We start from the raw sequence: 12,735 nt of genomic DNA on the forward strand, positions 1-12,735 counted from the left end.
GAAGCAACTCTATAAGAATCTTTAATATTTTTCAGATGAAATCTTGTATAAAATGCAAACAAGCAGAAAATGTGATACTGCCTATGTTTCCAGGAGAACAGCAAAATGGTTACGGTATATATACATTTTTTTTATCAAAACAAAGTTGACAACTACCAAAGCATAGAAATTTAAATATTAAGAAAATATGTTGTAATTAATGGAATGTTAGGAAGGAAAAGACATACAGATTGACATTTTTAATCATACTGTACCTTTGCCACTAATTATTAACAGTTAGAAGATTGCTTTTCGGTTATCATTTCATTCTTATTAGGTACCTAATTTTGAGAAAAGTAAGGGAATAGTGAATAGTCCCTTACGTAACATCGCCCCATATTGGGCTATTCTTCGTATTTTTAAAATGGCTTTTTATAGGTTATTTTAGGTTAGGCTCGGTTAGGTTAGGTTATATTGGGTTAGATGATTGCCCCACAGGGTTAGGTAATGGTCCGTTGGGTTAGAGCCTCCCGCAGGGGCTATAAATGAAAAAGATACTGTTAAAAATACGAAGAATCGCCCCATATGGTGCGATGTTACGAAAGGGACTATATCCAAAAGTAATTTCCAGTTATGGTTTTTTAACTAGTTAGCAGTAGGTAATAATTTCATTGGTATTTATATTAGTGCCGAATTAATATTTTTGCCTTTCAGTTAAGCCTATAAATACTAAAAAAATATTTATTTCAGATGACTAACAAAGAGAAAATTAGCATTCCTGAAAGAAGATGTTATTGATATGGTGCCAACGTGCAAGAAAGAATTTAAGTTACATCACGGAGGGTATCTACAGCGTGTAGGGGTGGTCCGTAGTTTGACATTTACATAATTTTATTTTTTTAAAGCGAAGCTTTTCTATGATTACCGTCGGTCCGTCCGTACGTCCGTCCGTACCTCAGTCACAGAGAGTTAGCTCTTTTCGTTGATTTAAACAGGTTAGAATTGTCCTATCGATTCCAAACTTTGCATGATGATTCCTGTAATAGTTAGGTACAATTTAGAAAGCGTAGCAACCCTATAATCAATACCAGAATGTCCGTACATCCATTTGAAACATGTTGATTTTTAACTTTTTTGATAACAAATTATCCGATTCTTCAGATTTTTTGAAAACTGATTCCTATTACAACAAGGTACAATGTTATAAGCAAAGCATCTCTATAAACAAGACCTAAAAATTTAATTTTGTCCTTAAACAGTATCATCTATTTATGCAGTTTTGCACCAATTTAACAACAATATTGTTTGTACTGAAGCATTAATATTCTGCTAATTCAGTTCTGACAATCTACAAGTGTTAATATTCGTTTGTCCTTCCATTTCAGAGCTTCGCTTTAATGGATGTTGTCATCCTTGTTTAATTTTATTTAAAAGGGGGTCATTTAGAAGTTTATTTTGCTTTTATCAGTTTGTTTTATCTGATACTTTCCAAAATATGTTTTATCAATAAAAAGTAAATTTTTTGTAACTAGACCAAATATAATTAAGAATTAGAACCATATATCTAAATACAAAACTAAAAATATCCTTGAGACATTCTATTCTGCAACCTTTTTTATTCATAAACATTTTTAATCAAGTTATTTTGTTTATACCTAGTGTGTGTAACTGTGTAGGTACGTCTTAAACTGACAATTTTTTTAGATTTTAAAAAGTTAATCTAATTGATTTTATTTTTATTTATTATTTTGTTGTAATTAAATCAGGGTAGCCCCTTTCGTGACAACACCCCTCAAGAGGAGTTTCTTTGTATTTTCACAGTAGCTTTTCTCCTATTTCCAGCCCCAAGCAATTTTGAAAATATGACGAATCGCCCCTTAAGGGGTGTTGCCACGAATGGGACTATACCCATAAATCATTTTTGATTCAATTGTTATATTTACCTAACAATTCTATTGTGATATGATATATACATATATGTATTATTTAAGTAGAATTTGTTGTTATTTTAATAATTTTTAATACAATTGTTTTAACTGATTCTTGTTTATTATTTATTTCGATTTAGAAACCATAAAAACTCAATTGTTACTAGAAAATCCGTACGTCCATTTATAACATGCTCATACACATATAGTAAGCTGCGCTAATATCCAATAAAAAGTAATAAGTTTTGTTTATATATATAGCTTAAGAATTTGGTTACCGATCCAATTAAGTTCTACATTTTAGGGAAGATGCATAAAGGTCCTGAAATCCTTTTAGACTGTTTTTTTCATTAAAATCTTAAGATGGTTTTATGCTATTTTTCTACGCTAAATTCTAAAACTAATATTCTTTAGTAAATGAATTGCTAACAAGTTCTTTATCTTGATAATCAGAGGCTTTTAGTAAAGTAGAATTTGGGGGATGGTGCATTTTGACTTAAAATTAATTAAAAAATGAATAAATTTCCAATAAAAGTTGCACTATCAGAAATACTCGTTTTATTTGGAATTTTCTGGTTTTTCAACCTTAAAGTGTCACAACTATAAAATTGAATTAATTGCCCATTGTCCCCTCCCTTCCTCCCTGTTAGCGAGATCCTTCGCTACAAACAAAAAAGCCTAGTACTTTATATAATAGGACTAGCGGCTACACCCCTAGAGGCCTCTAGGGAAACATGAGTGGGGGGGCGGTAAAAAATAGTTAAAAACCTTCCCTGGACCTATAAGAAGCTTCACTGTTAAGGAGAAACATATCGATCCTGCAGTGGTCAGAGAGATCCTTCGATACAGACAAAATAAAACTTACTACTTTATATAATATTATTATATGTATAAACACCATTGAGCTAACAAATCATGAACCATACATTTTAGAATTTTGAAGAAAAAAAACTTTCTATTAAATTAAGTTATGACATTCTGGCTTTATTGAGTTGTAAAACGTTGAAATAAAAAGTAATTTGTCAGGATGGCTTAAACATAATCCTTAAAGATCAAATTGTAAAAGTAAATGACGAGACTGAAATTATTTTTAATCGTATTGTCTTATTGTTCAAAACTAACCAAAAGTAGAGATATTAAAGGACAATGGGTGATAAATAGGTATAGGAATAGGTATAAACAACAAGCGAAATAAATCTAAAATAATATTTTAGGGGGCAGATGTAAATGTAGTCAATTATACTCAGGGATAAGGGATAGGAAACCTGGCCATAAATTAGGTCCCGGCCTGGTTTTGAAAGGGATCATGCAACTTTTACCATTTGCCTAATTTAATGACCTTACTGGCGGACGGCTCATATTGGCTACCGCTCTAAACCAATAGTGTTCTGTGATTTGGGCTTGTTTTGTATCAACCAAGCAGACAATTCTAGAAAAAATAATGATTTGTCTGCTACGAAAAAATAAATATAAATGGTGTTAGATCACATTAGTTTAATTATTAAATCTGCTTAGAGTTAAACATAAAAGGGCCATATAGAAAAAACAAAAATAACAGGATTATTTTTTTGGAAAGAAGGTAGCTACAAATTTTCATTTGGTAGTTTATAAATTAGATGTTGTATTTTGAATTTAAAAAATTTAATACGGAATTGATACAACACCTTAACCCTAATTTTTGTACAGATATATCATTACATTATAGTATCCAAAGAACTTGATAGAATGTTACCCAAGTGCATATTTATTTATTTATTTTGAATTTTAATTAGCAATGAAATTTTCAAATAAAATTTTTACTCATTAATAAAAATGCAAATATTACAAACTAAAATCTGTCTGAGGGAAACCCAACAATAGCTTTCTGACAGTTCAAATTACCAAAGTAGAAGATAAAAAAATTTTGGAAGAGAAAAAACTTCATTTTAACAAAAGCCATTAATATATAGGTTTATAAAAAGTTATGTTTTTAAAAGCAAAGCTTTTCTATAATTAGGGTCGGTCCGTCCGTACGTCCGTCTGTACGTCCGTAACGGATAGCTTTTTTCGTTAATTTAGGCATGTTAGAATTGTCCTATCGATTTCAAATTTTGCATGGTGATTCCTTTAATAGTTAGGTACGATTTAGAAAGCGTAGCAACCCTATAATCATCACCAAAATGTCCGTACGTCCATTTTAAACATGTTGATTTTTTTACTTTTTTAACAACAAATTTTCATGTGATCTAATCATCCGATTGATCTGATTTTTGGTATATTGATTCCTGGGACAACAAAGTATAATGTAATAAGCAAAGCAACTCTATAATCAAGTCCTAAAAATGTAAGTATGTTCATAAACATTATCCTGAATCAAGCAGTTTTTCAACAAATTTACTTACAATTTTGCTTTGACTCTTATACATTTATATTATGATTATTCAGTTCTGACACTATACAAGTGTTAATGTCCGTTTGTCCTACCATTTCAGTGCTTCGCTTTTATGGATGTTGTCATCCTTGTTTTCTTTAAACTAGCTACCTGAATTTGATTCTATACTTTATCTACACACACACAGCTTTTTCATTAGCGTTTAGGACGAACCACTGCGCCATCCCAAAACTGGTTTATTAGGCCTAGGCTTGAAATAGGCCTGAAATAATATTTTCCTACGTTTCCCATCCCTTATCCCTGATTATACTATGTGTTGACCCCCAACGACAGCTGAAAAAAAACATGTAAAGGATTCGTTGTTGGTATAAGCTAATACTTACCCCTTCTCTTGATCAAAAGCTTGGACACTACTAGTTTGGAACCAACCAATCAAAATTCAATACGAGAACCAAAAGTTTTGAGCCAATGAATTTAAGTTCTCTCCCTCTACCTCGAAGCATTAAAAGTAAAGTTTGCATATTCTTAATACTAGAGTTGGGCTCGATATAATTATCTCGCTATTGGCTAGGTTTATTCAATGTTTTATTTACTTTCTTTTGGTTATCTGAATTCTGACTATTTACCCTATTCTTCCATTATCTACTCCCTGGTGACTTCTTTCTTTAAACTATTTTAGGATCTTAATATGTTTTATTTCAAATTATCGTCCTGAAAGGGTTAAAAAGTTTAACTTTAACTGTTAAATTTTAGTTCAATATCTGACCACATTACGCATGTATTGCTAGTATCAAATTATTTAAAAATTGAGTTTTCTTTTATTTACTATATTATAAATTTAAATTTTCTTTTTTAATTTCATATTTCAATATAATTCAAATAGCAACATAAAATAAAAAAAATGAATTTATTCTTCATACAGTAAAATAATTGGTCTTATCGTTCTGGTCAATGAGAGTTTATTATGGATAATTGGAGCACTATGAGTTTTAAACAATTATCGCTTGGAAAACTTGAGCTCATATATAGACATTTATTTCCTATATAGATCTGTCATGGATCTTGATGCAATAAAGTAGGCTGTTTTGTAAATGTTAAAAATTGGAAGATTTCATTAAACAAAAGTTCCCGCAAATATAAGTATTAAATAAGCAAGGGGTAGTAGATAAAAAGATAAGAAATTAAAGGTATTCTGAATAAATAATGTTTCACCCAAACTTAATGCTAAATAATAAATAGTTTTGACTATGATGCTTGCCAAGGTATAAGAAAGGTATTTTTAAAGAAAAAATTTTTCCAATCAATATAATAAACTAAATACACAAAGAACCACAATATGTGCATCTTAAAATGTATGTATGATAAGTATACCTGCAAAATGTAAATTCTATAATACTTTTAGATTTAAGGTAAAAGCATGAATTTTTTTTTGTTTTTTTTACATAGTGGACCATTGGAAGGCCTTTCTCATTTTTAAAAAGACACAAAAATTTCAGGCATTTTATTTGTATGATAACATTCTATTTTAAATCAACTACATTTTTAATTACGAGATAGAAACTAATTTTATCTTTCAGTGAATATAAGTATAAACTAGTGAATCTCTGAAAAAAAACTGATATTGTTTGAAGAAAGAGGAAATACGGTGATTTACCGCAAAGTACGATGCGAGCACAGAAACACCTACCTAATTTTTAAAATGAATTGAAAAAGCAATAAGTGCTATTTTTGTCTTCTATATGCCTATACCCTGTTGGGGCCCTAACAAGAAAGAGTAACATTCTATCAAATATAACCTAACCTAAGGTAAACTAAAACATGAAATACTGCCCTCCTTTTTATTTTCAATACATTTATAATTTTTTTTTGGGAGGGGATGGGGGCGGGCTGAATTATATTTGACTTTAAGTGAGGTTAAACCACCGGAAATACTGTCACTTCCGCAGTTTTTCAGAACCGCAAACTGCTACAAATTCGCAGAGACACACAATTGGAATAAATCAGAGGATAGTGTTTGACAATGTGAGTAACGCCATATTTACGTGGGAAAATTGAGCCTTTACTATAATTTGCAGTTATGATGACTTAAAAATGTGAAATATTTGGCGAAAGTGATAGACCACCATTTTTTGTTATTGAACTTTACAAACATGATGGAAAATTGAAAATCCTTAACAAACAAAAACACACATACATACTCTCACTTACGCACACAAACATACACAAACACATAAAAACACACACTCACACATGCACACTAAATCCTGAATACGGAAAAAAATATGATCATTGTTATATTAGCCAGCTGGGAGAACATAAGTTTTTCTAGATGGGAGATTCATTTTTCAGAGGATATACTAGAACCTCTCACAATATCCCGAATTCTATGTCCATTAAGTAGCTTACAGAGAAACTATCATTTACTTTCACAACTTTTGCCCAGAATTCCTACCACCAAACCAAACCACAAGCATGATTATAGTTGGATATTTCATTGCACAACCTTTGCCTGGAAGATCTACCGTAAGACCCACAAAAAATATTTTTTTAGGGGTTGCAGCCCATGTTTATTGGTAAATTGTTTAAAGACAAATATCCTTCTTCTCTATACATTTCCACACCAGAATATATAAAACCTTACCTGAAGCCTGATTAGAGATGGATAGAAGTGTGATGACTCCCAGAGAGATCCTGCCAGGTACAGATTCTATATCCATCCAGAAACTCACCCACGAGATTCCAACTAAAACAAATCAGGGATTAGACAATGGCTGATAAATTAATATACATCCCCAATAATAATACACACTACCCCTTCTTTATATTAAAATTAGTATTTGAAACATTTAGACATTCAACTAAATGAATTAACCAATCAATATCAATAAAGAGTCCCCAAAGTTTTTATAATAAGAAAACGTTATTATAAAACTTTCGAGACAATTGTAATAAAAAGCCCCTTTCTCTCTGAAAACAAACAATAATAACATGAAGAAAAACTGACATAAACAAATTTAGAGTGCCAGCAATCCTTATATATAAGTAAGAGAATATCTGTCTGTTTGTCTGTGTAAACCGAAGGACCTTTCTAACCGCTCTGAACCGACATGTTTCTCCTTTACGGTGTAGCTTCTTATAAGTCCTTGGAAGGTTTATAACCATTTTAGGGAAATATAAAACCACCATCTCAAGAGAAATAGACCCTAAAAAAATGGCCACTTCTAACATTTTTCCTTTTAAAAACGAAATCGGAGGTTTTATCCTTCCCAACAAAAGTGCCCCTAGAGGCCTCTAATTTTTGCAGTTATAATTATAAAATTGCGGAACTTAAATTAATATTAAACCAAATTGTATTCAAAATCCAAGTTACAGCTTTAAAACTACCATTTTGTATATCGAAATAGGAGGTATACATTCATTTTTCGTCCATTGTCTTATCCCTAACGGAACAGAACGGAAAGATACATTTATGCTTGTAAAATGACAACACAGCATTGGTTTTAAAGGACTTTTGTAAACAGATGCACTGGATGATCAATAGCTGCAGTTTCAGACTTTCCCTTGAATCTAGATTGAACCACCTATCCCCCCTGGATTTTAAGAAAAGGAACTAGGATTATATCCAGGAATCTAAAAGGATAAGACAATTGCAGATAAATTCATGTACATCTCTAATAATGTTACACAAAATTACCCCTTTCTGTGGTTGAAACGTTTGAACACTCAACTTGTTTAACCAACCAATCAAAATTTACCAAAGTTCCCAAAGTTTTAAATCAAACAAATAAGAAAACATTATTAAAAAACTTTGGGGACAAGTGGAATAAACAGCCCATTGTCCCCTCTCTCTCTGGATTATGGCACAAAAGGACATAGGGATTTTTCATTATTTAACTTATTCAGTATTCTTAAGCCTAACCAATGAAGTTGCCCTATTACGAATTCAACCAAATCTACATAATTTACTTATAATAGTAACACGATGTCTTTCTGTGTGTGTGTGTGTCTGTACCCAAAGATCTTGTTGGACCGATATAGTTCTCCCTAACAGTGAAGCATATCATAGGTCCTGGGAAGGTTTATAACAAAACTTGGGAAGGGTGTCACCACTCTCGAAAGAGAAATCGCCACTAGAAAAAAAATTACCTCCCAGACCCCAATTAAAAAAAAAAATTCTTAAAAACCAAAATTGTGTGCCATTGTGTGCCTATAGAGACCTTTATGGGGATATCTGTGGTTCACTTTTAGTTCCGGGGGATTATACCATTGCATTGCTGCATTTTTGTTATGAATGGTTTCCTATTTCTTAAATATGTTTAATAAAAACCACAAATATAGGGAGAGGCCAAAAAGAAGAAAAAATCCTCTAAATAAATAATATAAATACCAATAAACCAATAAGATGTACATTAATCAAGGTTATATTAAAACAGCATAGCAATATTTAGTGGTAACTATAAATAGGTAAATCAAAGTTTATGAAATAGTAAGGAAAATTAACATTCCATTGGCCTATCCTTGAACCCCTGTGAACAAAACAAACACTTTTTGATTTATTTGACCATTTATGTGTAATGTTTAAAGTGTATTTTTCCTTTCTAGTATCTACTTTATATGAAGCACTTGTTCGTAGATTCGTTAGCCCGTATTTTAGAAGATTTGTATTTTCATTTGAAATACATTAAAAGCAGTGAGAGAGGTGACAATAGGCTGTTTATTACACTAGACCCCAAAGTTTTACAATAACGTTTTGTTATTCGTTGGCTTAACAACTTTGGGGACTTTTACTGAATTTTGTTAGGTTTGTATATTAAGTTCAACGTGTTCAAACGTTTCAACCAGGCATGTACATAAATCTATAGGCCATTGTCTTATCCCCTTATATCCCTGCATAAGAAGGTCTTTACAAATATTAGCAGAAAAATGACAATTGATTTATTATTTAATCAATTATTAGTTTAATTGGGAGAACTTATTTTTGTTTCTTTTATGAATTAGTCTCACAGTAATTGTATAAATTAAAAAAAAACTTATTTCATGTACAAAACAATTTCTAGCTAGCAGACAAGATTAACAAGGATGATTGCATTCAATAGCAGGTTTTGTTTAAAAATAAAGTCTAAAGCTATTTTATTTAGTAAATGATATAAAAACTAGATTAGAATATATGAAGAATTCTTTTTGGTTCACCGCTGTTTATTTAAAGTATCATTTTCTTAATTACTATCAAATTATTTTCCCTTAAAGAGAAAATATGGAAAAATAAGGGAAGCTCATCAAACTTAAAGTAACATGATGTCCATCTTTATGTCTCTAAATCTGTGTCTAATCGCTGAACCGATATGGTTCTCACTACCAGTAAAGCTTTTTATAAATCAGGGAAATTTTACAACTGTTAAATTATAAAATGTCTTGTTCTTTGTTGAAAACGATTACAGTATAATTCTGTAAATTTAAACAGAAAACTTTATGTCTCAAAGGTGATTGTATACATAGGAACAAAATAATGACAAACAGAAAAAAACATTTAGGAGCTGCACTCTTAATAAAGTATCTATTACATGCAATGCTTAATGAGGAAATTTGTTAACTTAGTTGGTATGCTTTCATTTCCGCTCATTTGAACAGTTCCTCTTCGCGCAATAATTTTCCAAACTTCTAATGTTTTCTTGTTCGTTGGCTCAAAAACTTTTGGGACATTTATTGAATTTTGATTGGTTGTTTCTTAAACTTAAGTGTCCAAACGTTTCAACCACTAATGTTAATCTACAGAAGGGGAAATTTTGTGTATTTTCATTGGGGATGTACATCATTGTCAGATCCCTGATTTTCAATCGTGCAATCAAAGGGTAGGTTATCTGATATTACCTGACATAATATCTTTGGGTTTTAGAGTATCGCCTCCCATTACACGCGGATGATGCTCTGAATTCTCTCGATGATCAGTTAAAAATCGAACTAGAATCCCGCCCTTATGCGGTAAGGTAAGTTTCTAATAATGTGATTCATGTGCGAAAATGAATGCACACTGTTAACTGAATAAAGTTAAGATACATTTACAAAGTTGGAAGTTCTAAAATCTGCAGGTCTTATCCTGTAACCAAAGCTTGGTTAATGAAGGTATTATTGACAACAAACCCTTTGATTGTACGTCCTTTAAAAACCTAGTTTCATAAAAGCACCCTCCATGACAGTAGAAAAATAAAAGAAAAACTGTTCTAGGCTTAGCTACAACTATATCTAAATGCTTTCGTTATTTAATGTACTTTTAACTTTTTAATAAATATGAATATTTTGATATAGGATGTACGATAAATATATAAATGATTAAAAGGAAGTTTTTGAAAAAAAACCAAAGCTCTTTATAGTGCCTATAAAAATGACGTTATGCAATACAAATGACCAATGATAAGCCGATACCTATACTGAATTAAGTAAATATTTTAATTGACCAACGGTAGGCCATCATGACGTCATTTTTCACTATAGAAAGCTTCAAAAAACGCATAATAAACCCTAACTTACCAATCTAGAAATAACTTCTCCTACTTCGTAGGAAGAGTAGGTACATTTGTTTTTCCCTCCAATTTCCCCTTCATTGACCTATCTCATTATGCCAAAGATGGGTTTTATTAAGAAATTATTATGAAAATGCCTCGTAGGATTTATACAGAGTATACAACTAAGGAATTCAAATTTTAAAATTATTTTTTCAGCCATTTGTATAATGTCTAATAAAGCTCTAAAAAGATGCATTAATCAAAATACAGAAAAAATGGATTTAAGATTATTTATTTTTCTTCTATAAAAGCCATACAAATAAAAGCGAAATAATTAAATAAATAGTTGTATACCCTGTTTAAATCCTACGAGGCATTTTCATAATAATTTCATAATAAAACGCGGCATTCTTCTTTCAAAAACCCATCTCAGAAAATGTAATGCACATACCCTGATTAAATATATATCATAATGTAAAAGTTTCATCTCAGAGAAGCAAAGGGCGTACAAACTATTTTGGCTAGAGGGAGGAAAAAAGAGGGAGGGGACATTGGGCTTTTTATTATACTAGTTCCCAAAGTTTTATAATAACGTTCAATTACCTATTCGTTGGCTTAACAACTTTTGGGGACATTTATTGAATTTTGATTGGTTGGTTCATTAAGTTCTTTAAGAATGTTTCAACCACTAATCTTAATCAACTTGAGAGGTAATTTTGTATATCATCTTTAGGGATGTACATAATTTTATCGGCCATTGTCTTATCCTTCAAGATACCTAGGGATGAAGGAGGTAAAGCACAAGAATCACGTCCCCCGCAAAAAAAACACGGAAATTTCCTCTATAAGGTGAGAAGGTGGTACCTCCCCCCCCCCACCCCCCTTAATATGCATGACTGTATAACTGAAAGGATTTGCAACTTTTAGTGAGTGTGTGGTTTATTTATATAACAAATATGTTATCATTTTTAGCAAAAACTACCTGATAGTTAATAGGTATAATATTTATAATTAATAGCCTTAAACCATCGGAGGATCTGCATAAATCTTTAAATTTTGAGAGATAATAAAGGACAAAAAGGCCTTAATCTATAATACAAAGTAGAATGATGTCTGTCCGTCCATCCGTCTGTCTGTCCCTTAAGATCTCGGTAACCACTAAACCGATCGGATTCTACGCTTTAGTGTATACACCTATTGGTCCTGTGGTGGTTTTAAGCTATGTTCTTGGGGGGGGTGGGACACCCCCTATTCCCCTTAAAAATGAAAATTCCCCCCCTCCCCCCCATAAAAAATTGTTTTTAGGCAGAAATACTAAATTTAAATTTTTTTTTAAAGTACCTCTCGGGGCAAAGCCCCTAGATGCTAGGGGCGAAGCCGCTAGTACTTTATATTGTAGGATTGTCCCTGTCATAGCAGCAAATGGTTTTTAACATCTTTATCATGACGCGACGATATATTACTTCGCAAATAGATCTATTACCCTAGATGGACTGTCAGACATACAAATAGATCTATTACCGTAGATGGACTATCAGACATACAAATAGATCTATTACCCTAGATGGACTGTCAGACATACAAATAGATCTATTACCCTAGATGGACTATCAGACATACAAATAGATCTATTACCCTAGATGGACTATCAGACATTCAAATTCGTCCAACTTACGAAAGAATTTAAAAAAAACGAAAGTTTAGAAACATATTTATATTCTATTACGAAAAGTAGTTAATGTTTTGTCTGTAACTTAAGATAGTGCAAACTACTGAGCTGATTAGGTTCTTCATTTCAGGGATGCTTCACATAGGTCCCTAGATGCTTTTATCCTTTTTTCTTATGGTTTGTTGCTAGGGACGCAGCTTCTAGTTCTCTAATATAACATTTATAAAAATTATTTCCCTAAGTTTAATGTAAAGAGGAGAAAATATATACTGGATTATTTCATAAGTT

General features: G+C 31.5%; 1 protein-coding gene and 1 long non-coding RNA gene across 3 annotated transcripts in view; one reads left to right on the forward strand and one right to left on the reverse strand.

Moving 5' to 3' along the window:
* The window catches only part of LOC145328804 (glutamate-gated chloride channel-like), a 118,671-nt gene that overhangs the window by 40,189 nt on the left and 65,747 nt on the right, over nt 1-12,735 (reverse strand). For both annotated transcript variants that reach the window (XM_080172676.1, XM_080172677.1), the window contains one exon: nt 6,920-7,021. In XM_080172676.1, the coding sequence (XP_080028802.1) occupies nt 6,920-7,021 (102 nt within the window). The remainder of the gene's footprint in view (nt 1-6,919; nt 7,022-12,735) is intronic.
* On the forward strand, nt 13-2,019 carry LOC145327836 (uncharacterized). Its single transcript, XR_013882255.1, has 2 exons — nt 13-114; nt 730-2,019. It is a non-coding gene; the product is annotated as an uncharacterized LOC145327836 (long non-coding RNA).

The sequence above is a fragment of the Acartia tonsa genome, chromosome 9 (genome assembly GCF_053477335.1).
Source record: "Acartia tonsa isolate MP-2025a chromosome 9, ASM5347733v1, whole genome shotgun sequence".
NCBI classification, from domain to species: Eukaryota; Metazoa; Arthropoda; class Copepoda; order Calanoida; family Acartiidae; genus Acartia; species Acartia tonsa.